General features: G+C 55.7%; 1 protein-coding gene across 1 annotated transcript in view; it reads right to left on the bottom strand.

Moving 5' to 3' along the window:
- Positions 1-442: 442 nt before the first annotated feature.
- Positions 443-26,460, bottom strand: part of LOC147362090 (uncharacterized) — a gene marked incomplete at its 5' end in the record, with an annotated part of 109,026 nt that continues 83,008 nt past the window's right edge. The window contains one exon of the mRNA XM_086328702.1: positions 443-1,676. Within this exon, the coding sequence (XP_086184828.1) occupies positions 1,569-1,676 (108 nt within the window). The remainder of the gene's footprint in view (positions 1,677-26,460) is intronic.

Raw genomic sequence — 26,460 nt, 5'->3', positions numbered from 1 at the left:
TGTAGTCGTGTGTGCATGCGTGTGCATGTGCGTGTGCACGTTGTGTGGCCTTCTTTTCACACCCTTCCAACTCGCACTGGAGGAGCCCCGAGGCACACCTGGGAACCAACCCCTCTCCGCAGCCTTCACCTTTTTCAGGTAAAAGCCACAGGTTTGGTTGGATCTGCCACTCCGTCCCTTGTCCTTCTAGAAGGTCTATTTTGCATGTTGCCAAAGAAAGTGTCAGCTACCCAGAGATGTCCAGCCCTGGGCACAGCTCCTCTCATCCACAACCTTGTTCCTCCCCTAATGCCCAGACCCAGAGCCATTCAAGCTTTTCACTCCGCATTGAAATGCTTTGTAAAATTAGTTGAATTGAATTTACAACTTTTCTTATGACCCAAATTTCTCTAATTCTAACAAATCTTTTGTTTATTTTTCAGCACCTCCCTCACCTTTTCTAAAATCATGACACAAAAGCATGACAAATCTGAGCTCATCTGTTCTGAATCTAGGTCTCAATCTGAAAAATTATGAGGTTTCAAGACATAGAAACGGCGAAACGGCAGTAACAATCCACGGATTCCAGAGACGAGTCCCCCTGCCCTGAGTCCACCAGGAACACAGGACCGCCTTGATGGAGCAAGCGTTCCCTAGAACCTTCTCCACCTTCCTCCTGACAGAAGCCCATCATCTCTCAGCAGAAGTAGAAGGGCGTTCAGACTTACCTGCCTGAGGACTGAGAGCGTGGCAGGCATGCTTGCTTCTGGGTCCATCCCTGTCTGCAGGGTGTGCCTTCAGATACAGAGTCCACCACCTCCTCTTCCAGAAGTGCCATTTGTAATCCAACTCCAATCGACCTACGTTGATGCGTCAACCCTGGCTAGCTGCTCCAGGGCTGAGAGGCTGATAAGGAAGCTGGCAAGTTTCAGCTGCATGGAGGGCATTGTCTCCAGTTCTTCTGGATTTTAGCAGGGGAGACGGGCATCCACCAGAGCCCAGTTGTCTGATAGCCAGGGGTAAGTCCGGCCCTCCACCTGCAGGCGCTGGCCTAGGTGGCAGGAGGAGGGAACACGGGCGCCGTGGAGAGTCGAGGGAGGAAGAGAAACGCGGCTGAAGGGCTGGCGAGACGCTGGCTGTGCTGCCTGTCCCCCGAAGGTCCTCTGGGAGCACCGGCGTCTGTCTCTCCATCATCACACCCTCTCAGTCCTCACGTCCCCCTCGTGCTCTGCGGCCACCTGAGAGGTCACACACTGGAGAGCGGTCCAGGTGTTTGATGACAACTGTTCTTTGAACAACTCTGTCCATTTTGTGCCAACAGGCTCTCAATCCCTGTCATGCCGTTAGTTCCGTCCTGGTGAATATTCAGCTCCCTCCCGACGGCTCTCCATGGACAGTCGGACCCAGAAATGTCCTCATGTCCCCGGCAGGGTCTCGCCCTCCTTGCCACTGGGGGGTGGTCTGTGGTCGCTGGCCCGGGATGCGGGCACATAGCACCCACGCTGCAGGTGCAGCAGGAGGACCAAGGCGGGCGACCAGGAAACGCTCCTGTTTCTTCAAGACGTCGACCTGCTGGGGGCACCTGCCCCTCAGGGCTCCAAGGGCTGTGCAGCTTCCCAGAGTGGCCAGGAGGGTGGGCGGACCGGGGGCCCACCGGGCCAGGCTCCGCGATGGAATGTGTAGGTAGACAGCAGGGCCTGCAGAGGGAAGAGCGAGATGCGGTCAGGGTCAGGGAGGGTCTGGGAGGAAAGTCTAGCTCCTCCTTTGGGGTCAAGGCCCACCCCCACGGATGGTAGCACAGAATCTGGAAAGAATCAGGTTCCTACTGACCTTATACTCACTATGCCAGTCTGGGGTGTTCTGCTCTGTGTTTCTTTTCTTTCTTTCTTTTTCATTATTTCAATTTTGCTCTGAAGTATCTTACTTGGCACTCAACCTAATCATAACGCATAAGTACTTTAAAAATGAATGTATTATTAGTTCCCTCCCCAAAGGCTAATGGTTTACCCAGGCTGTTTATAACATTATCACCAACTTCCGTTTCTTTCCAGCGGAATCCTGCATTGATGGATTGGGCTTCTTTGGACCTGAGGTGCACCAAGCGTCTCCAGAGAGTCCTGATGGCAGGGTCACACTCGCTCCATGAAGGGGCTACACCTGCTTCCCTTGCTCTGGACTCACTCCCAGACACAAGGGGAAAGGTCGATAAATCACTGAACCTTCACCTGGCATCGCTAGGGCTTGAAGTGAAGACTTTCTCGGGCAGATCACACTCAACGTCAGCGGGTACCTCATGAGGGAAGTAAGGCCTGTTGCTCAGGTTGCTGTGTTGGAGAGTGAACAGGGAGACCAGGTGGAGCCCAGTGTAAGGACCACGGCCAGCGCCCAGCTGTGCCCACCTGTCTTCACAAAGGCTGAAAGCAACACGTTCAGGCTTATTAAGGATGCCATCAAGTCCTCCTGTTTAACACGTGCGCACCTGACCTCTTCTGGTCCTGCTCATTTAATTAGCCCCAAATGCATTGTGCTTTTGGTAATCTTTTTCTCAAATAATGCACAATAATTTTAGTTGGGTTTTCATGCTCTGAAACAAGGAATAGTAACTCCTTTTTTTTCCCTCCAAAATAGAGTTTTCTGGCTTTTGAGGTCACTTTGGCTCATATTCATTCTGTATTTTCATAAAGTCTCGGAATGGCTTGGCTGGGGTGGGGGTCAGGGTGCCTGGGGAGGAGGTGCTCATGTGAGGGCAAGACAACAACTCAGGGGACCATGTTTTCACGAGGCCTTTCGATCTTCTAAAGATAAAGAGGACACACCATGCTGAGCCCTCAGCCTGTGGTTCAAGCCTGGGGATGCTTTTCAGTCTCAGCCCAGGGAAGTCTCCTCAGAGAGCGATGCTCTTCCTCCAGTGACTGAGGAGAAGGAAAAGCTGTGGCCCCATGGCTACACGAGCACTCGGAGTGCACACTCAGAATCCCTGGGCAGGGTTTCCCACAGGGCTTTGTATCAGCTGTCAGTTGCGTGTAACCAATTACCCCAAAGACAGTACATTAAACATCCTTAATCAAACACACGGAAGTGGAACTCCAGATCCCAAAGCAGCTCCTGCTGTCCCCACGAAACCTGGTTTCCTGCCCATTTTCTTACGTATGTAAGTAGAAATTTATGTGTGTCTATGTGACAAATAAGAGTCTGCCTGCAATGCGGGAGACCTGGGTTTTTCATCCCGGGTTGGAAAGATCCCTGGAGTGGAAAGTCTACCCACTCCAGTATTCTGGCCTGAAGAATTCCACGGACTGTATAGTCTGTGGAGTTGCAAAGAGTAGGACACGACGGAGCCACCTTCACTTTCAGTTTTCACGTCACAAATAAGAAAGTCAAGTGTGTAACAGAACTCGTTTCCTCTTCAGGTGTGGTGGTGGGAGATGCCCGCTGCAGCACCTGGGTACCTGAACCACTTTCCTTTCAGACCCGAATGACGTCGCCACTAAGTATCAGTGACACGCGTTATTATCCTCAGTGTTTACGGCTCCTCCAGGAGCTCCAGTCTCCCTGCTCTGACTTGAACTTCTATTTTGTGGGAATCGCAAGTCTCTATCACAGGTGGGTAGTAAGGGTCACCTCCTTGAGCTACAATGTGGGAGAGAGGCCAGGGCACACGTGGTCACGCCCAGGAAACGTGAGTCCCCACCCCGTCCTTGACCGAGTTCTCTCTCCTCATCCGTCTCGTCCCCAAGTGGCCTGGAAACAACGTGGGCATCTTCACTTTCCTCCCCAAGCCTCCCTTTCCTGTCTGTAAGGACTGACCCTAGACGGCAGGCTTTGCACATCCTTGCTTCCAGCCTCCCCCGTGCGGGGAAGCCCCTAGGCCACCCCAGGCCCCGGTGCCCCCTGGAGGGGCAGGGCCACCCAGGCTGGGAGCCCCCGCCTGCAGACCCCCCCGGGGGCTTTCAGTTCACACATCTTCACCAGGATGGTGCCCCACACCCACCACGCTGGACGCCGGCTCCAGGCAGATGTCTCTAAAGCGCCTGGCAGAGTCTACAGCCACAGTGCCGGGGCCCCTCTGCTGGTGTTTTCACTCCCGTGTCACAGATAAAGGGGCTTCCCTGGCGGCTCGGATAGGAAAGAATCCGCCCGCAATGTGGGAGACAAGGGTTCCATCCCTGGATCAGGAAGATCCTCTGGAGAAGGGGATGGCAACCCACTCCAGTACTGTTGCCTGGAGAATCCCACACAGGGGCCTGGCTGGCTACAGTCCACTGAGTCAGAAGAGAGTCAGACACGACTGAGCAGCTAACACTTTCACTACAGATAAAGAGCCTCAGGTGTCGGGTCACCCACCCAGTTGTGCAGCTTCTACGGCTGATGCCTGCCAGCCAGCAGCATGTGTGTCTCTGCAGGAGCCTCTCTTTCCCGCTCATTTATCACGTCCCTGGTTGGAGGCAGACGCCCTCCTCTAGACCTCAGCCGCCGGCCCCCTGGAGACCCCTTCTTCATGGAGAGGCTGTGCTGCTCATAAGCTCACCCACGAGGAGGAGGAAGCCCACTGCAAGGACAGGCCACTCTGGCGCAGCAGCTCAGAAGAGAATCAGCAGGGGACCCAGGGACCCCCGGATCCCTTGAGAGATGAGGGTCTGGGCATCGCAGGGAGCACCTCCCATGTAAACAGAGAGGCCAGCACTCTGTGAATCCCCAGAGGCCCTCCATCCTGCTGCCTCCAGGGCCAGGTTCAACAGGCTGCCGTGTCTGGGCCCCATCTGCTCTCAGCTAATGGAAACTGGAGAGCAGGGTGCGGAGATGCCGGGGGGCGGGTTGCCAGTGATGAACCTCGCTGGGGGTCTCTGCCTCCCCCGCCCTGGACCGTGATGAGCCAGTCGGGCCTGTGGCTCTGGGCCTGTGGTTTGTAAAGTGCGGCTGGGGGAGGGGACCCTGGACTGGCCCCTCTGGAAGGACTTGAGGGCCACGCATCGCCGGGTGGTTTATAAAGATAACCGCTGCCTGCGAGGGTTACAGACAGCCACTCGTGCACACCGGGAGGAGCAGGGCCTCTTCTCTCGTCTGGACTCGGGGAAGGAGGAGCGATGCGGGCTCCGGGCCTGCACCCACGTCTTCGCCCCCGCTAATCCTCTGCTTCCGTTTTCTGCTTTGTGCTGTGGACACAGACAGCAGCCTCAGGATTTAAGTCCACTCATGTCCCTCGTGAGGGCCCGGGGAGAGTCTCAAAGACATCTTCTGGCTTTAATGGGGCTTAAAATGTCTCACTGTCCTCGTGGCCTTAGGGTTCAATGCATGCTGGTGGAAAAAAAGAATGTTATTAATACAGAAAATATGTGTCCAGTGGCTCTCCTTCTGGGGTTTAGGCATTGACGTAGCACACGCAGCGTGGAGATGCTGTCTCTGGGGACTTGCTCTCGGATGTGAAGCAGATGGAGAAGCGTTTCTGCTCAAGACCCCAAGAGGACCCTGCGGCCCATGGTCCTGGCCGCACCATGCCTGCTCTGGGGGCAGGGCCACTCAGGCCCACCCCCCGCTGCCCACCCATTTTCTCCTCTCAGACGCTGGCAGAGCAGATCCTGATCGAGCTACCATCAGTCACCCCTGACTTCTCAGGAACCTGGTATTAGAGAGATAACTGGACCCCTCCTGACATGATCAGATGACACATGAAGAGTTGAGAAGCGGTGGAAGGTTTATACTTTTAAGCAGCATTTAGGTATTTTAAATTCTCCTTTACATTAAATTGTAATAAACGGCAAGAAGAAGTTAGTCGCTCAGTTGTGTCCGACTCTCTGTGACCCCATGAAGGGGAGCCACGTTTCAAGTAGTTGGTCTGAGATTTCGTTTTCAGCCACTTTGGCAAAACACTCAAGGGGCAGAGTCAAGCACACCATCTCGATGATCAGAAGTCAGATCGTAGAAGGTAAAGTCTCACCTTTTATTCCCCCAAATATTGTCTTGACACCAAAACATTGAGAATGAAAGGATGGAGTTGCGGGTCCCCCCTCCTTTAAGTTGGCAGAGACGTCTACACAGACGTCAGACAGGATTCGGGCGGAGCTCCGATCCTGAGGCCACCTGGACAGATGCAGCCTGCCTCAGACCCTAGTCCATCCGGTGAGTGAGTCCCCATCACCGAGGGCAGAGTGCATGCTCTTTGAAATGCCCAGCACAGGTGACCCATATCAGAGCTGTCTCTAATGGAGCCGTAACGACAAGGAAGACTTTGCATGAAGGCTTGGTGTCAAGAGATCCAGGTTCTGTTATCCAGTTGCCGTCAAAGGATCCAGGCACTGTATTCAACGGGTTTGCACGGAGATCGGGCTCAGGGCTGTGCCAAGTAAGTGCGAGCTGTTGGCAGCCTACAGAACACAGAGGGCACACCTGGGAGAAGCAAGGAAGGCGGAGGTGAGCTGGGCACCGTGACGGGATGCCATCGCGCAGGGACGGGGCCTGGAGTGTGCCGGGGGAGTGCTGCTGGGCAACCGTGAGAAGCCGTCCGAGCACGGAGGGCAGCGGTGAGCTTGGGGCTCATGGCCACAGGCCTTGCCAGGACGCCAGGCACGCAAAGACCCTGACTCAGGGCATTGAGCTTGTCACAGAATCATGGGTTGCCTTCCTGGCTCCCCTGCACTCGGGCCACGGCTCTCCCCATCCTCTGGCCGCTGGACCTGAGCCGTGTGGGCAGGCGACCGGGCCGTGGCCGAACCCCCGGCTCAGGATAGGGTGGCACCCAGCGCCATCTCCGGTTGCCCTCCCTGCACGTCACCCTGATGCTTTGCATTTGTTTGAGGCTCGCATCTGCGTGCAGACAATGAGCAGTAATTTTAAACCTGTTTAGCCCGCATTTAACCCAGATACTTCTTTTGTGACCGCTTCACTCGCATCTGGGGTTCAGTGTAAAGAGGTTGTGAGGAACAAAGGGAGCAGACGGCAGCTGCCGGGGCCCAGCCCGGCACACCCACACACACTCGCCCCGCTTTCAAAGGCCCCGCTGCCAAGGGCGTGTGCCCGCTCGCTGGCAGGGTCGGGCTGCGTCCCACGACACTTTCCATGTTGTCAGGCATACGTTGGCCGGGAACGCCCCCTCGCTGGGTCTTGCAGGAATGAGGGAAACCCTCCACCCTCAACGGTTTGGGCTCCACGGAGATGGGGGGCACTGCTCCCCTTGCTAAGGAATGACCCCCTGGCCGGGGGGTAAACACAGTCTGGGGCTGCCAGTCAATGGTTCCAAGGCCTGTGGGTTGAACCGGAGGCTGGGAGGTCCCCAAGGCACTGGGCTTCTACGGCCTGGAAGGAGTCCTTCCTTCTCACACCTGGTCCTTAGAGCACACACGTCCGATGAGAGACAGGTGGGCTGTTTCTGTAACTTGGCCACTGTTGTGAATAAAGCTGTAGCGAACACGGGAGTGCAGATATCATTTCGACATCCTGTTTTCATTTCTTTCACTAAAGATCTGGAAGAGACCATCGTGCAGCCACAAGAGAGGAACCCCTGCCCTCTGCAACACCACGGATATCTGTCGACCTGCGCGCACAGCGCTAAGAGAGGCGAGTCAAAGACCAACTCCGTGTGACCTCACGTCTGTGTGGAATTTTAAAAGACCAAATGCATGAAAGCGGAGGACAGAGTGATGGGCACGAGGGACTGGGGGTGGGGGGCCAGGGAGATGCTGGTTGAAGGGCATGGAGCCATGCCCAGAAGGTGAGTGAGTTCTGGGGCCTGGGGCACGGCAGGGTGAGGGCGTCATGGAGACTGTTTGGTGAACTTCAGAGTTGCCAGCGGATGGGTCGTCCATGTTCTCACCACAGGGAAAGGCTGTTTACATTACAGAGTAGACAAGTTAGCCAAGGCTATGGTAGTATCATATTGCGACACATAAATGTGTCAAATTTATGATACATTTATTGATGGACATGTTGTACACCTTGAACTTACACAGTTTTCTGAATCAATCACACCTCAGTCTCTCTCACACACACACAATTCCAGGTCCATTGTTTTGAACTTGCTATTTCCTAAAAGCAGGGAAAGATTGAAGGCGGGAGGAGAAGGGGATGACAGAGGATGAGATGGTTGGACGGCATCACAGACTCAATAGGCATGAGTTTGGGTAAGCTCCAGGAGTTAGTGATGGACAGGGAGGCCTGGCATACTGCAGTCCATGGGGTCGCAAAGAGTCGGACACGACTGAGTGGCTGAACTGACTGAAACGTAGGGAACTGATGGAAACCCTTGTGACTAAGGGAAACATTCAACTCCTCTCTTTCTCTTCTCTGCTCCACCCTAGGGCACGGTCCCCACAGCCGAGCGCTGCAGAGCCTCTGACTGCCACGGGGCTGGGACTCGTGCCCTAACGAGGACGTGGGGCCGTCGTGGCCGTGCTCGGGGGAGATGGGCTCTGTGTGACTCTGTCCCATCGAGGGCTGGGGTCCGCTCTGTGTTCTGGTCCTTGTCCCACAGACACCCCTGGGGGACCCCCTCTCTTCCCAGAACACAGCTGTGGGGTCTTGGGGGACCCCTGAATCCTCAGGGGTCTCAGAGTCACAGCACTTTTTCAAGCCAAATTCAGAAGCATATTCATATAAAACTTGTTTCTTCTTTCTCACGGTATCAAAAAAAGACAAATTTTTACAGTCGCAAGACGGGTGACGCCTTGTTTGACACGGCTGTGTGCTCCACACGCACAAGGCTGGACAGATGGGGGTGGGGCTTCAGTCGCCCCTGCCCGTGGGGCAAGGGGGCTGTCAGAAACCCGGGGTCTTCACGGCGCCATCGGCAGCGGGGGTCACCGGAACGGGCCTCAGCCTGGTGCGAGGCGGCCACCGTCCCGGCGGAGCTGAGCATGGACGTGTGGCCAGTGCAAACAAAGACCCACATTCTCATTTTCTTTGGTTTTGAATCATTTAAACCCAAATTTAAATTTTGAAGCTATATGAGACCAGTGGCTGACATACTGGACTGCACCAATTAGAGTCTTTTCTGTGTCCTTCGCTATGTACGCAGCAACCACCACGCACATCGGACAACGCACACCGGACAACTCACACTGGACAACTCACTCACACACGGAGCCACCGCGACTGCAGCACCACCGTTCAGGGAGCAATCCGCTTCTGTAACTAGAAAATCCAATCCTTGTCCCGTGCGCTTCTTTCTTTTTCACTGATACAGTGCAAAAACCGTCCCTAGAAAATTGAGATGAGAGAAACAAAATCCCCTTCAATCAACTCATTACGTTTGCTGATGTCCTTGGGGGAGAGTTTTTAATTTAGCTGTTCTTTAATTTAGATGTTGTTTCTTTTAAAAGGCCCTCCTCTGGGACAATAACACAGACACACGGATTTTTTTATTTTTTTCAGAAACCACAGACCCATATAAAGGCAATTAGCAATACTTTTATCCTTTAAAAAATGAAAGAAGTTAAATTTTTGAAAGAAAAATTTTCTCAAGATGAACACATTTAAAAAATAAGATTCACTTGTAATTTTCTATATATGATTAAAGCAACCAATTGTCATAATAAATTGTGTTTATTTAGTGCTTTTGCTCACCGCTTTATCCATAGCCCCCGGCATGGAAGAAGTCCACAGAGATTTGCTGTGACCCTGTAGCCTCTGACCCTGACACCCCAGTCCTGATGTCCACAAAGTCCTCCAGATTTTGCCAGGGGTTCCCTGGAGGGGTGTTTGGTTGTTTGCACGCGGCTCTCATCTGTCGTGATTGTTAACGTACCCATCTCTGCGTCTGTGAAGCAAACGTCATCGTGGGACTTTCTCGTGGGTGGCTGTGACTCTGTGTGTGAAGTGTGTTAGTTGCTCAGTCATGTTCAACTCTTTGTGACCCAATGGACTGTAGCCACCAGGCTCCCCTGTCCATGGGATTCTCCAGGCAAGAACACTGGAGTGGGTAGCCTTTCCCTTCTCCAGGGATCCTCCCGACCCAGGGATGGAACCAGGGTCTCCTGTGTTGCAGGCAGATTTTTTTACCATCTGAGCCACCAGGGAATCCCTGCAAGATAAGATGAACTAACAGACAGAAAGCAAACTGGTGCTGTCCAGACGGCCTTCCTGTCTGGACTGTGGGGTGTCCAGGACCAGGGCACGTCCTGCTTGTGTCTGTGTTTCTGTGCAGATCTGTGTCTGTAAATGAATTACAGGTGGCTCAGTGGTAAAGAGCCCTCCTGCCAATGCAGAAGACGTGAGTTTGATCCCTGAGTTGGGAAGATCCCAACTGGAGAAGGAAATGGCAACCCACCCCAGTGTTCTTGCCTGGAGAATCGCCATGGACAGAGGAGCCTGGTGGGCTACAGCCCATGGGTTGCAAAGAGTGGGACACATCTGAGCATGTACACAATAAAACAAAAGATGGAGGCGTCTGGAGTGGGTAGGTGAGGGGAGGGTGCTGAGTGGCCATCACGGGAGGGAAGGCTGGGCTGGCCCTGGGGAAGGAGTGGCCGGGGCGCGTCTCTGGAGTCTGCTCTGCTGATGGCGTGGTGGCTGCCGGGACCCTGTGTGGGGCCGTCCTGTGCGTGCTGTGCCTTGGGCTACGCCCCTGGCCACCACCACTCGCAGCCAGAGCACCCAGTCCCGACATCCACAAGGTTCTCCAGACTTGCCGTGGGTTCCCCGGAGGGGTGTTTGGATCCATTGCCCATTTCTGCCAGGGCTCTAGTTGCAAAGTGCCAGAGGTTTTGACAGTCTGTTCCATCCTGTTCTTGTTTTCAAAATTTTGCAAAACTGAGTATTTTCAGCAGCTTATGGTAGAATCGCCAATCTGACAGACCACACCCATCAACAAAGGCTTCTCTCTGGGAATAAGGCCGCTGTTATCGTTCAGTCCCTCGGTCACATCCAACTCTGTGACCCCGTGGACGGCAGCACGCCAGGCTTCCCTGTCCTTCACCAGCTCCCAGAGTTTGCTCAAACTCACCTCCACTGAGTCAGTGATGCCAGCCAACCATCTCCTCCTCTGCCACCCTCTTCTCCTGCCTTTTAGATTAGGAATGATTTTATTTTCTTCTTTGGGATTACACATATATTCCAGATGTACCATAAAATTTCTTACACTAAAATTGCATAAAATGTGTTTATCAAATTACATTGAAAAATAATCCTCTTCTTTTTGTCTAGATCCTTTCAATATAATCCAGTTAGTCCTAACCTTGAGGTCACAAGAACGTCGCTAGGAGGTGATAATAACTGTGCTATAAATATATATGGAAAACAGAAGCCAACTCCAGCCGCCCACTTGAAAGCACACAGCACCTCCGGACTCTGGTCTGGAGGAAGCGCCCTCCCACTAGACCCCCCTCTGGCTGGCTGCAGGCGTGGCGGTGGCGGGCGTCTAGTTCCACCATCCACAGCTGCTTTGCACCGTGGCAGTCCGACATGGCTGTGGAATTCGTGCATGATTTTACCTGGGGCTAGAGTGCAGGAGGGGAGAAGGCAATGGCAACCCACCCGTGTTCTTGCCTGGAGAATCCCAGGGACAGAGGAGCCTGGTAGGCTGCCATCTATGGGGTCACACAGAGTCGGACACGACTGAAGCAACTTAGCAGCAGCAGCAGCAGAGTGCAGGAGGAGGCCCCTCTCCCATGCTGGCTTGCTCTGCACTCTCGTGGACCCCGGCAGCTGTCTGCTAGCGTGAGACCACGCCTGGCTCAGTCCCACATCTTCAGCAGGACAACGAGCAGGGCCTCACCAGCAGCACAGGGTGCGCCCATGTCTCGGTGGGGCTTGGGAGCAGGAGCACATGCCCAGACCGACCCGCCTCCCATGCTGTGTGCGAGGATTGTTTATAAAAAGGCTCAGGATGGGGCCCACCAAACACCAGGTCCAAGCACATCACAGGACGAAGGCTGGAGCCCACAGGACAGTCACGTCGGACGGTGTTCAGATCAGCCACATGAACATCCTCGAGAGGCTGCATTTCCCTCGTGCTCTTAGACAACAATTATTCCTGAAGAATAGGTTTCTTAAGAAAGGCTAAGAGACAAAGAGGTGCTTCTTGGAAACCCTGCTCAATAATAAGGTAATGGAATGTTGGAAGGCTGGCGTCATCTAAGGCTGATAATAACATCTCTTCTACTTCTCTCATTTCGTTTTTTGCAGGCCAGACAAATTAAATTAAGCATCTCTTTGCTCACCAGCCTGAGATGAGTTGTTATAACGGCTCCTGCTCCTTCCATGGAATGACCGGCTCGAGGGTAGATGGGTGTGGGGTCAGGGGCTGAGGGGAGCCCAGCGGAGATGGAGGGAGGCGGAGGGGAGCTTGGCCTGTTTGCGGTGACGTCAGCAACGCTGACGATGCCAAAACACGACCAGCGAGTGAGTCTGGGGCCAGGGCCCACGTGACGGAGGATGCGTGGGGCCAGCTGGGCGGGAACCGTGCAGCCAAGACCTCCAGCCCCGAGGCGGCCTCTGCCCCCAGTTCTAACACCAGCTAGACAGCATTCACGTGCAGCCTGGCCAAGACTCGAAGTTAACAAACTGTTTAAAAACATCCCCACTTTTCACTGGTAAACACCGTGTCTGCTAATATATATTGAGAAAATTAGTGTTTTCATGCAACAGTTTCTGGTACATTACCTAAACTCAATGTGAAACTCACACACGGCGTTGCGTTGCTAGCAGCATCGGAACGCAATGTTTCACCACCGACTAGGGGCGTCGCGGCAATTATTTGACAGGCGATAAAAAGAGAATAAAGCTCTTCGGTGCGATTTTTATAGTCTGTTCTCCACAGTCTCAGTCACCGGAGTGGAAGAAATGAAGACGCACAGTTTAGCCAGCATGTTTACATGCATCCAACAGACGTGTTTCTGGGGAGATTAATTGAATCACACCTATAAAATGCTTACCCTGTACACTTATCAGTCCTGAGATGGTTTGGAACAATTAGGAGAACGTTTCCATTAGTAATAAAAGACGACTGCCCCTGCCCAGCGACTCTGTGCCGCAGCCTGTGAGGAGAACGCGCTCTGATCTGCAGGCGCTCTGATCGGCTTTGCTAGTACGCTGTTTCATGTCACGCCACGTAACACAGAACTTCACCGATGCACATTAACTCCCAAATCTCAGATTCTCAATGTAAAGTGTACAAAACCCCGCGCCCTCCGTCCTGGCAGCGTGACACACAAATGCAGCAACAGAAGAAGCTGTGGATTTGTGGGGCGGGTGAGCAATGCCCTGGGGTTTCCTCGGTTCTGCTGCTGTACTTTGGTGATGGTGGGCTGGCTTAGAGCAGACGGAAGCATCCACTCCAAGAAATCCCCTTCACCGCCGGTGGATGGGGGTTTCATTTTCATGTGTATTTCAAGAAGCTTCTCCAGTTTGTCTTTCCTCTTGTAAACTTGGGTCCCCGGAAGTGTCCGTGACCACGGCGAGCCAAGGTGCCTCCCGGGCGTTTCCCATCAGAGGCCGCACCAGGGGACCCCCTCCTCCTCGCAGGAGAGCACGCTGCTCTGAGCGTGGCAGAGAGCTTCTGGCTCCAAGAACAAAGGCAGGAACTTGTGTGCTGAGGCAGCTGCATCTCTCAACACGCACCTTCTCTTGGGCGCCCAGCCCTGCCCTTGAGCTCTGCCCCCTCAGCTCCTGACCCGATGTGGGCTTGGGGCCTTGACTCCAGGACGGAGGGAGAGTGCAGGTGTGAGTCGGGGGTGGTGCCGTCAGATGACCCGGCTCGCAGGACACTTCGGACTCAAGGGCTGAGTCCCCCAGGGGCCTCTGGAAGGCGGGGACACGCCCTTTTGAACCTGTCATCCACCCTCCAAGACCAGCGGCAAGAGCGTGCCAGCCAAACCACGTGCCAACCGAGAGGGGTGTCAGGGGGCAGCTGGGGTCCCAGAGGGTCCTGGCTGCTGGCCAAGCTGCTTGGGATGTGGTGGAATCAGGGTCCCCGATCAGCCTTCTGTCACTGAGTGTGCATGAAGAGGTGTGAGGGGTGCCTGGCGGGGCCAGGGCAGCTCCCGTGGACCCCGGGTGTGGACCTAGGTGCCCCCAGCCCCTTCGCCCAGAGAAGGGCTTGGCACCCCACCCCACCCCAGCTTTCGCACCATCCCACTTGGGCCTGAATCTGCCTGCTGACCTTCAACCTCCGACTCCTTCTCAACTGGCAGACAGTCTTTTAAAAGCACAAATTTGAGGACCTTTATCCCCTTCACGGGCTCCCCTGGTGGCTCAGACAGTAAAGAATCTGACTGCAATGCAAGAGGCCTGGGTTCAATCCCCGGGTTGAGAAGATCCCCTGGAGAAGGACATGGCAGCTCACTCCAGTATTCTTGTCTGGGGAGCCCCATGACAGGGGAGCCTGATGGGTTACAGCCCGTGGAGTCAAAAAGAGCCAGACACGACTGAGCGACTCAGCATGCGTGCACACGTGCATCCTCCTCACTAACACTCCTCAGGGAACTCTCCCCAGAAACGGGCAGGGAGGGTTTGGGAGCGAGGGTGCTCAGCCACAGGCGTCTGTGGGTCACAGTTTGTGCCAACATCTGAGACGTGTGACCCCTGGGCTGCAAATGCCACCAGGACAGAGACTTGCCTTTGTGGCTGGCCCCTGCCTCCCTGTGCCCGTCGGCGGGTGTGGGAAGGAAGCCCAGGTGGCTCGCCAGGGAGTGGCTGGGGTGGGAAAACAGTGGATTGGCCAGAAAGCCTCAGCTTTGGTATTGACCTTGGCCGTGAGCTTCCAGACCGGATGTGGCCGTGCCCAGTGCGGGCAGCACTGGGCGTGACTGGTCACTGGCTTCACAGAGCATCTTGCTCAGGCTGTGGTCGGCAAGAGGCCCAGAGCACCCTCGGTGGGGACCACACGCTCTCCTGCCCTGGTGGCCCCTCGAGACCTTCCTTCCAGGTACACAGGGGACACGCCAGGGACTGGGGACATGGCCGGAGACCGGGCCGGAAGAGGAGGGGCAGCGGGACGTCACAGCACGCCGCGACCCCCACAGGCAGACCGGAGCAGAGCCCGCTTGTCCCGCCTCCCTGGAGGGACGCGGGTCACCTCCCCGAGGCCTTGTCCCCGAAGCCTGGCTCCAGTCCAGCGAGCACCGTTTCATTTAAAACGTCAAGGTTTAATGACCCAAAGAATAGGAATTGATGAGGAAAGACACGCCACCCCTAATCTCGAAACGTATTTCTCATCACAGTCATTAATCCTGTTACAACTGTCTTCCTCGGGAGGCAAAGCAGAACGGGAAACAGAGTGGCTCCTCGTCTCGGCCCCCCGACGCTCTGCCCCTCCGTGTGTCAGCCGCCAGGCAGGCTGGGGACAGGCAGGGTGCCCCCCTGGGCCTGTGGGGAGGCCCCGCCACCCCAACCCGGGCTCTCGGTCCCCTGTCCCCTGGGGGCCGGTCTCACAGCGGGGCCGGCTCCCGAGCGCACAGCCTCCTGGGCTCATCGCCTCCCCGCCCTCTGCCGAGCTGGGTGATCCCGCCATGGCCTCCCGGCCTGCCCTGTGCTCCTGGCGACGCCAGCAGCTGAGTCGCCCCCTGAAAGGAAAGCTTCCTGGTGACGGACTGAGGAGCAGCCCTTCCGTCCACTGTGGGTGCCCCAGAGCTCTCTGTGCAGGGTCCCCGGGATGCAGAGAAGACCGCAGGCCGCCCCCAAGGTTCTGGGCCCGTGGAGACCGACCCAGCTGTCGGGGGGGAGATGCCGCGGGGTCACAGGGGCTGCGATGGTGCCAGGCCCGGGGTCAGACGCCCATGGCCACGCCCCTCCGGTCCGGGGCCATCCAACCTCCCAAGTTCTTTCCAGCGGCGAATGCTGATTTCAGGCTGAAAATAGCCAGCTGACCTGGAGCAGGGCATGGGCCCCGCTGAAGATGAGCATTAATTCAGAAAGTGACGGACAGTACGTTTTAAGGGGCACCGTCACAAAGCGGGTCTGACAAAGGGCTCGCAGGCCCAGCACAGACCCGCACCTCCGTCTCTGACTGGCTGGAGGCACCAGGGAGTCATCTTCCGACAAGTGTGAACGAAAGAATGACTTCAGATAAAGGTGACTGACCCGGGCTGGAGCAGGTTGGAAGCTAACACTGGCCTTCCAGGGGGAGAGAGGAGTGTGCGCATATCAAGAGGGGCGTTTCCTGCGGAGTCAGGGAGACAGCCCTCTCTGTTCCCACGAGGCCCCCGCGGAGGGCACCACGCCGGTGGGATGAGGCCCTCGGCAGGGATTGCTGCGTGTGCGTGGACAGCGGCTCACGGGGCGGGTCAGTCTTCACTGTTTCGCGGGTGTTTCTGGTGAGATGTGGCTGGGGCTTCCGCAGCTGACTGCAGTGAGGAGCCTGGCTGCCTGGGATGCCGTGGGGGCGAGGGAGCTACCCCCCTTCCTGGTCTGTGAGATGGGACAGTGGCAGGATCGAGCGGTGAGCAGGGCCCCTGGCACGCCTGGCGGGCACACGTGCGTGTGGGGTGCGGTCAGCGGCACAGGGCAGCTGAGCGGTCTTGCAGGAGGCCGTTGCTGGGCGGCGGGCTTGCGTGTGTCCATGTTTTCCCAGCTGCGGCTCAGCTTTGAGAGAAGAACAACCGGCAAGTGGGATTCCTTGTTGACTCAGCCCTCGGGTCAAGGTGGCACATATGCCTCCCGAGACCCAGCCGAACTTCCTTCTGGATGGCCCCACGGTCCACGGGGGAAGAACAAAGGGTTACATGTCAAAGATGAGTCTTTTAAGAGAAGGCTCAGCCTTCTGATTCACCTGCTGTTTGAACTGAGAGCAGGCAGGAACAAGCCTTAGGCGAGAAGCAGAGTAAATATTAAACATGCCTCCTTCGTCCCTTTGTCATCCACAAAGGGCCCAGCGCGATGGCAAACAAGGATGAGGGAAGTGGGAGGGGTGCCCCTCCCCCGCAGAGGGGACGGGTCACCTCCCCCCGGGAGGCAGCTGATCTGGGCTCTCCTGGGGGCTGGACTGTCTTCCGTCCTAGGCTGACCTGAATTTCCTGTTGGCTCTGGACATCTCCTGGAGAAGGGAAAGGCTACCCAGCCCGGGTCAGTCACCTGGCCTGGAGAATCCCATGGACAGTATCATCCATGGGGTCGCAAAGACTCAGACACGACTGAGTGACTTTCACTCACTCACTCATTCACTAGACATCTCTGTGACCCTAGCAGATCAGTTGAAGATTCTGAGCTTTGGTTTTCCCCCCTAAAATAAAGGTACCAGGAACCACGTCCCAGGCTTGGGAACCAGCTGCTCTGACAGAGAGGAGGTGCCTGGCGCTGATGCCTCGACAGTGCTGACAGTGGAGATGGCCATGGCCATCACGGTGGAACCTGCGGGCGGCTCCAGGCCACTGCCCATACGCACCTGCCCGGGTCCTGTCTGGGAGAGAGGCAGGGGGTGAGTGGACAGGCTCCGAGGGCAAGCAGGGGTCATGGGTGGGGGTTCAGGACCTTGTCACCTGCTCCCGGTGTCTGCCAGCCCCATCCTACCTGAACACCGTCCCTGCAGGGAGCCTGGATCCAGGAGACCCCTGCCTCCCCTCTCGAGGGACAGAAGACCCCTGCCCCACCCGCCGAGGGACAGAAAACTCCTGCTTCCCCTCTCGAGGGATGGAGGGAAGGAAGGTGCTGGTGAGGAGAGCCGGGCTCCTGTGTGGAAACGGTGGAGGATGGCAGATGAAGCCCCTTCATTGAGCTGAAAGCTCTTCAATGCCATGTGGGTGTCTACGCCGATGAAAGGCTGCAGTCTGCAGGGACCCCGAGAGCTCGCTCTAAAACCTGCCCTCCTGGAGGCACCACAGCCCTGCCCACACGCAGGGTGCCCATGAATTCACTTTTCGCTTTGAGAAGAGCAGGTTTCTCAGAGAACGAGGTGCAATATTTATAAGCTTCACAGCGGTTCGCCTGGTGGGAAGGGTGATCTGCCCCGCCTTCTTGACCTCTACTTTCTCTTTCTTTCTACATTCATCTTCAAAACAAACCCAAGGCAAGAGCAGAAACCCTGCTCCCCAAACAAGGCAGGCAAGATAAAGTCAAGAGGGAACCCTCGCGTCCATGGAGCCGAGGTCGTGGGCCCCCTGTGTCCGCTGCTGAGCCGAGCCTCGTGTAACGCGGAGGCTGCCACACGGGCCCGCTGGTGGCCTGGCAGCCCTGGGCACGGGCTCTTTGCAGAAATGCTTAGGCCACCTCGGTTCCCACGTCTCCCGAAACGCAGAACTGCCGGGTAAAGAGGTGGCATTTAGGAGGAAGCTGGCGGGGTTGACCTGAGTCTTCAGGGAGAAGAAACGCAGAGCGAGGCGCCTGCCGGGCGGTCGGGAGGCTCCCAGGCCGCGGGGGCTTCTCGGACTGGGAGACACCCACAGTCGCCTCTCGGCCTGCTGCGTCCTTCCCGCGCGAGGCGTCTGCACCGTGACGTGTCATGACCATCACTTTCAGTTCCACCCACATGTCCTGCCTGCAGCCCCGGGACCGGCCATGGTCGGTGGAGAGAGTGGGCCCCCGGCTCTGACTCTTGGGGGGACGTGACTGGGGCGATGGCTGAGGATGCCCAGCCCTGCTCGGGGGTGCGCCTGGGGGAAAAGTGTCGTCACACTCAACCCGAGGCTGAGCGAGGCCGAAGTTGGGGGGCCCCTTGTGCCTCTGCCAGGCCTGGGCCTGGCACCACTCCACCCAGGGGACCACGTGCCCAGGAGCCCTCGGCTGTGGCCTCCGGCCGCTCAGCCTGTGGGACGCACCAGGGAGCAGCTGGGGGCAGGCAGGGGCTCTTCCTGGCCCAGCGGCCCTGTACGCCTTCCCGGGAGGCCGCTGGGCAGTGGCTGCGCACTGGTGACCAGGCATGTCCTCTGTGATGAGCTGTGTCTCTGCACAGAGGTCCTGAGGTCCTAACCCTGCCCCAAACCCTGGGATGTGACCTTATTTGGAGATACAGTAAGTCCCCTACGTAAGGACCTTCAACTTGCAAACTTCAGGGATGCGTCGGTGTGTTCCATCAGCGTCAGGCACGAGACGTCTCGGCCGGCCCCCTGCCTCCCGTCACGACGCCCCTGCAGCTCTGCCCCCTCCCTCCCCCTCTCCCTCCTCCTCTCCCCACTGCCATCAGGCACTCTCCCTGCCACCCGCCTGGTGCCAGCCCATGTCCCAGCTGTTGTCCTGGACTACTGTGCTTTTCCAGGTGCTGTCCTGGAAGATGAAAAATGTTTTCTTTTTGTGCTTGTTTTGTCTGTATTATTAGTGTGAAAAGTTATTACAAAGCCGCTACAGTGCAGTACTCTACAGCTGATGGTTAGTTGGGTACCTGGGCTCTCCTCGTTGGATTTACGAGCAAACCGGACTTACGAACGTGCTCTGGGAGCAGAACTCATTTGTATGTGGGGGACTCACTTGGATGGGGTTGGCAGGTGTAGATGGGGGGGTCCTATGACGGCCAGTGGCATCTGGAGAAGAGACGCTGAGGTGGACACCCACAGAGGGAGCTACAGAGGCAGAGGCTGAGGGGCCATGTCCACAAGCCAAGGCTGCCCCCCAACATCAGCTCTCTGGGGGGCCAGGCATAGCCTCCTGAGGAGCCAGCCCTGTGGACCCCTGACCCTGGACTCCGGCTCCAGGACTGCCCGAGATGATCCACTTCTGGGCTGAGCCTCCTGGTCTGCGGTGCTTTGTGTGTGCGGCTGGGCAGCCCCGGGAGGTTGCAGGTGGCGGTTCAGGCCCGGGAAGCAGCTTCGGTCTGTGTTAGTCCCTCTGCTCACCGGCCCGTGGTCACACTGTGTGCAGCGGAGCAGACTCTTACCTACTCTGTGCCTTTTGCAGTTCCTTGGATTTAATTTTGTTTTATTTTTTGTTAACACAAAGGGGTCACAGTGACTACCCTGAGCCCCGGGAGCATTTGTTGGTATGATATGTTGCTGGTGGCCCCACGGTGGCCAGACTGGACGCTCAGGCATCACCGGGGAAGCCCATGAGCGATGGGGACCCCCAAATCAGAGACCCCCACAGCTTAGCAACCTGCGCCTTCGCACAGCCTCTGGGCAAGTCTGAGGGAGCTGAGTTTGTAGGCTGGTTACGGGAAGCTCTCAGTAAGTGTCAGAACTCTCCTTGTTGTTCAGTCGCCAAGTCCCATCTGACTCTTTGCGATCCCATGGACTGCAGCACACCAGGCCTCCCTGTCCTTCACCCACTCCCTGAGTTTGCTAAAACTCATATCCATCAAGTCGGTGATGCCATCCAATCATCTCATCCTCTGTCACCCTCTTCTCCTCCTGCCCTCAATCTTTCCCAGCATCAGGGTCTTTTCCAATGAATTGGCTCTTTGCATCAGGAGTCTAGTTAGTGCCAATTGCACGCAGGGAAATGTATCCAACATCCTGGGATAAACCATAATGGAAAAGAATTTTTAAAAATAGAATGCATATATGTGTATAACTGAGCCACTTTGCTGTACAGCAGAAATTAACACAACATTGTAAACCAACTATACTCCAATAAATAAATAAATAAGACCCATAAGAAGTAGAGAAGTGATCAGAACCTTGGTTCCCCGGGCTGCCCTGGGTGCTCAGTGAGGGACCAAGGACGGGGGGCCTGGGTGCCAACACCCCTGCACACCCCCATCCCCCTTCCTCAGCAGCGACTGTGAGGTTCCTGCACTGGAGGCTCTCTGAGACCCATCCCCAGCCAGCAGCACAGCCTCTGAGCCTCGCTCAGGCTTCAGAATTCCAACCTGTGTTAACGTGAAAAGGACAGAGGTCAAGGTTGCCGGGCGGGTGTCCAGCCCGTCTTTGGGTGGGCTGAGCAGAGATGATATTTACAGGAGCCTCTGTTCGTCCGGACGCCAGGACTTCAAAACACCACCCTGAACTCTGGACACTGCCCTCGGCCGCGTCTGGACCACGCGGAGAGTTTGAAATGTCATCCACCCAGAATCTGATGCACATTATTGGACGTGTTTGTGTAGACTGTCACGTTTTAGATGAAAGTGTTTCATATACCATGCTCCCCATCATGTCATCAAAGCAGGAGGCACTCAGTCTGAATTAGCCATTTTGGTGTATTATCCTAATAGAGCATTATTTTTAAACTACCGCGATATTTTAATTACATTCTCAGCATGAATCATTAGGTACCTCAGTGAAAAGGCACTTCTGACTCTAATTGCATGCTGAAGACCTGCGACAGTCCATGAACGTGAGCCCAGAAATGGCCCGACAGGCCGGCGGTTCCAGCTGCTCCCCATGCACAGCACCGGCCGTGTGAGATGGAGCAGGGTGTAGGGGGTGTTCTCCTTGGAGCTCATCCCACCCTCTGGATTAAGCCCCCAGCACACACCAGCGACTCTTTGGGGCTCCAGGGGAGCCCACGAAACTCCCTGCCCCCTTGGAGCTGGCATTCTAGCACAAGAGGTGCAAACTCGCCCACACGGAAGTGCTGCGAGCAGCTACAGGCGCAGCGTGGGGGGCCTGGGGCGCTGGGCAGAGGGGACCCTGGGCACGCATCCGCCCCTCTGGGCATCAGCATGTCCCTCCCCAGCTCCCAGCACACGGGGCCTCCAGAACTCCTCCACAAGGATGCACTCTTGGTCCTGGAACACTCGTGTGGGAGCAGGACGCTCTCCGGCACAATCGCCCCCCATTGGTGGGTGAACCCCAAGCACCTAAGGCCACTGAGCCTGCCCACAAAGTGCCTGTGTGGTTCAGACAGCCAGGAGGCAACAGCCCGCATCCTGTGGTCCCTCTGGCCAATTATCTGCCGCCTCCAGCAGAGGGTCCCCCTGCCAGGCGAGCCCAGCTCTCACGTGGTTTCTCACGCGGGGCCCTCGGAAGACTCAAGGGTGGGCTGCGCTCTGTGATCGCTGCAGATGCACCCACGGAAGCCAGCTACTCAGCTACTCTTCTAGGAGGAGACCCTCCATCCCCAGGCCCCTCTGGCGAGGATGCCTGTGTTCTGTCCGCAGCGGGTGCGTCCCTCCTCTCGGTGGCCTTAGTTCCGGGCAGGCAGGGGAAGCACCCCGCACCCACACCTGCCCTCCTCCCCACGGGAGGGCTGGCTCGTCACTGTCCGTCACTGGCAGGACACCACAGCCTCCCGCACCCTGGGAGCCAGCAGGTGCCTCCCCACCGGGTGGACCGCAGGCCCTTCTCTGAGCCCTACTCTGGGAGGCCCGCGTAGGCAGACCACCCTCGGGCTCTCTCGTGCTGGAGCCCCAGCGTGTGCCGTTCTGGCCCAGGAGGGGAAACGCAGGACGCAGGGCCAAGCAGAGCCAGCGCTCCCGCCTGGTTCCTGGGGTGGGGATGGTGAGGGTAGTCTCTGTGATTCCAGGGCCCGAGGTGGGGTGGGGGGTGTGTGTGGGGGTGGGGTGGGGGGGGTGTGTGGGGGTGGGGTGGGGGGGTGTGTGTGGGGGTGGGTTGGGGGGGTGTGGTGGGGTGGGGAGGCCCAGGGGGAGAGGGCGGGGAGCCGCTGGCGGCTGGAGGTCCATGGAGACTCCTCCGCCAGGAGGCCCGTATCTGCAAAGCCCGCCGGCCCGCGTGCAGGGGAACGCCCCGGGCCAGGCGGTGACGGCCGTGAGCAGCCTGAGCCAGCGCCGCCTTAACTGGAATGGAGCCTGCGAGGGCTCCGAACGTCGGCAACCCCGCGGGTGGACACTGGCGGCGGGGTCCTCTCCACTCCCTTTACTCTTGCTTTTCCATCCTGGAGGCCGCTTCCGGGAGCTTCTGCGCGGCTCTCGGGGTCCCCTGTCTGCAGTGCCCACCAATCTCCGCCACGCTGGTTCTGGGCAGAGCTGCCCCGACCCCACGCACCCCTTTTCTCGTCTCTATCTGACCTCCGTTTGTGGGCAAGCATCTGGCTCCCTTGCCTCTGACAGCAGATTTCCTTGGGGTCCGTCTCACTAGCGCCCCCTCCAGGAGCCCTGGGGAAGTGCGTCTGCCCGTGGAGGAGAGCCTGGGGCAGAGATGCGCCTGTGAATGAGGCCGGCTCGCCCCCTGAGGAAGCCACCCCCAAGGTCAGAAGCCGCGGTCCCCCTGCAGCCGCGGCCTCACGCCCCCTGCTTCAAACAGTGATGGTTGGGAGAAGTGTCTGAGGGTGTGAGCCCTGCAGGGGAAGTGCCGGGGTTCAAATCCAGACTCCACCGCCTAGCGGACTTCAGGTCCGCACCCCGCCCCTGCACCCCCCCACCCCACCCCCACCCCCCCCCCCCCCCGCCGCGCCCTGCACAGCAGGGAGCAGGCCTGGCTCGAAGAGATGCTGGGACCCGCTATGCGGGTGCGGCCTGGCAGGGAGCCTTAGGAGCCATGGGCGGCTGCTCCTTCATAATAAACAGGATGTCAGGGCCCAGGGGACAGGCCCTGCAGCCTGTCCGTCGGGCCTGGTGTGAATTTCATCACCCGCCAGCCCTGCCGCATGGCTTCAAACAGACACTGTGGACCGGACACCTGGACAGCACAGCACAGCTTCGGGAGGGGGCGGGAGGGGGCCCTGCCCTGGAGAAGGCCGCCAGCTTCCTGGCGCTCCTGTGTCCTGGTGCCCAGCGTCGGAAGAGCAGCCACTCTCGCCCAGGCCCTGGTGGGTGTCTGCGCGTCCCTGCTAATCTCCAGTAGGTCGCCCGCCACGGGGAGAGAACTGTGTGAGGTCTGCGCAGTAGCTGAGACTCAGAGGTTGAGTAACCGGCTTGGTGTCCAGGTCAGTAAGCAAAGGATTGGGCCCTAAGACCAAGCCTGATGTGCGATTAAATCAACAACCCACCCAAAAAATAGGCCGAAGACCTGCACAGACATTTCTCCAAAGGAGACATACAGATGGCCAGCAGGGGCATGAAAGGACGTTCAGTATCACTACTTATTAGAGAGATGCAAATCAAAATTAAAACGAGGGATCACCTCCCACCGGTCAGAATGACCATCATCAAAAGTGCACAGTAGCGAGTGCTGAGACGGCGTGGAGAAAAGGGCTTCTCGACACGGTCGCTGGGGATGCGAGTGGGTGCAGCCACTATGGAGAACAGAAAAAACTTAAAAAACTAAAAATAGAGTCACTATGTGATCCACCGGTTCCACTACTGGTATAAGTCTGGAAACAATGAAGACACTAACTCACAAAGATACACGCACCCCAGCGTTTACAGCCACTTTGTTCACAATAGCCAAGTTACGAAAGCAGCCTGAGTGCCCGTTAGCAGACAAACGGATAAAGAGGGCATGGAACACAAATGCAGCGGAACAAACACTCGGCTATGCAAAGCGAGCGATGCTGCCATCTGCAGCAACATGGATGGGCCTAGAGACGAGTACGTGCTTAGCAAAACCGAAGACAAATACCGTATGATCACGTACATGTGGAATCCAAAAAATAACACAAACAATTGTATATGCAAAACAGAAAACACTGATATAGAAAACAAACCAGTGGTTGCCAAGTGCAAGAAGGAAGTGAAAGGGATCGTGGCTCAGTCGTGTCTGACTCTTTGCCACCCCACGGACTGTACCTCGCCAGGATCCTCTGTGCACGAGATTTTCCAGGCAAGAAAACTAGAGGGGGTTGCCATTTCCTCCTCTTTAGCCTACTTAAAGTCGCTCAGTCGTGTCCGACTCTTTGTGACCCCATGGACTGTACAGTCCGTGAAGTTCTCCAGGCCAGAATACTGGAGTGGGTAGCGGTTCCCTCCTCCAGGGCATCTTCCCCATCCAGGGATCAAACCCAGGTCTCCTGCATTGCAGGCGGATTCTGGAAGAAGGAAGTGGGGAGGGTCCAGTCAGGGGTATGGGATTAAGAGGTAAAAATGACTGTGTACACAATAGGTAAGAAACAAGGTTATATTATACGACACAGGGATCGTAGCCATTATCTCGTAATAACTTTCACTGGAGTATTATTTGTACAAATACTGGATCACCATGCTGTACACCTGAGAATAATATAATATTGTAAATCAACTATACTGCAACAATTTTAAAAAAAGGTTTGATTATGTTGCTACTTCTCCAATGGAACCATCTTATCTTTAGATTTCTGCAAGGTGGCTTAGCTCGTAAAATTTATACTTCCTTGGAAAAGAGGGGTCTCAACGTGGTTTTCTCTGCCTCTCGCTGTGATTAATGGTGCTGCAGTCTCTTCGTGTGCTCATCGGCCGTTTGTGTCTCTTCCTTGGTGAAATGTCTATTCACAACTTTGCCCATTTTTTAAACTGGGTTCGTGTCTTTTTGTTACTGAGTCCTAAAGGTTTCTTCTATATTCTGGATGCAAATCCTTTATCAGATACATGATTTGTGAATGTTTCCTCCCAGTCGATGACTTGTCTTTTCATTGTTTTAAAGTATCCTTAGAAGAGCAGACGCTCTTAATTTTGATGATGTTCAATTTATCATTTTTTTCCTTTATAGATCACGCTTTTGGTGTCATGCTTAAGAAATCTTTGCCTCACCTTACATAAAAAATTTTGAAAAAAGTTTTGAATAACAAAAAGGAATAGGAACAAGGAGAAAAGACAAATGACTAAGTAGATCAAAATATTTGAACTCATATCATAAGGTGCTAATTTGTCTAGTAGATAAAGAACTTCTAAAGTCAATAAGCAAAAGACCAGCCATCTAGCAGAATTAATGGCAGAAATACAGCAGACAGAAGATAGAGAATGAAATACAAACGCCTCTCGTACGTAAGACTCCTAACTTCCTCATATAAAGAAAGATGTAAATTAAAACCATAGTGAGAGCCACTGTTTCCCTCTCAGGTTGTCAAAAATCAAAAGTGAAAGTAAAAGTCACTCAGTCGTGTCTGACTCTTTGCGACCCCATGGTCTCAATTCCATCCAGTCCATGCAATTCTCCAGGCCAGAATACTGGAGTGGGTAGCTGTTCCCTTCTCCAGGGGATCTTCCCAACCCAGGGATCAAACTCATATCTCCTGCATTGCAGGCAGATTCTTTTTCAGCTGAGCCACATGGGAAGCCGAAGAATACTGGAGTGGGTAGCCTATCCCTTCTCTAGCAGATCTTCCTGACCCAGGAATTGAACCAGGGTCTCCTGAATTGCAAAGTGGGATAAATTCTATGGAGAGAAATTTGGCAATTTCCTATCAAAAATTCATACACTTTTTTACCCACGAATTGCTCTTCAAGAAACTTGCCTTTTATAAGTATTGACTCAGTGCAAAATATGTGTGTTCAAAGACAGCATTAGCACCTTCAGTCACTTCCTGCTCCTATAAATACACCAGGAGGTGTTGTAACACAGGTCCCAACATACTAATTCCAAACCGGCTAACTGTAGGATTTGCCAGAATCAATCCCAAAGCCTACTGTATTGAAAAAAGGAGGCAGGGTCCCAAAGAGTGAACTCGGGTCCACCGGTGAGGATGCCCCAGAAATGCAGTCTGCTCCTGCAAGGGGCATGCAGTGTCGGTTTCAGCGTTCATTCCTCTGATGGGATTTGTTGTAGTAAAATCTTCTGAAACCCACTCTCTGCGCCCTGGTTCACACGGAGGTTGAAACAAAGCTCCATGCTGTTCATTATTTAAAGTAGCAGGGAGTAGACAGTAGACATCGCTAAAGGA

The sequence above is a fragment of the Bos grunniens genome, chromosome 12 (assembly GCF_055505025.1).
Source record: "Bos grunniens cultivar Pamir isolate PY7600 chromosome 12, Bosgru_T2T1.0, whole genome shotgun sequence".
NCBI classification, from domain to species: domain Eukaryota; kingdom Metazoa; phylum Chordata; class Mammalia; order Artiodactyla; family Bovidae; genus Bos; species Bos grunniens.
This window is presented reverse-complemented; position numbering and strand designations above follow the sequence as displayed.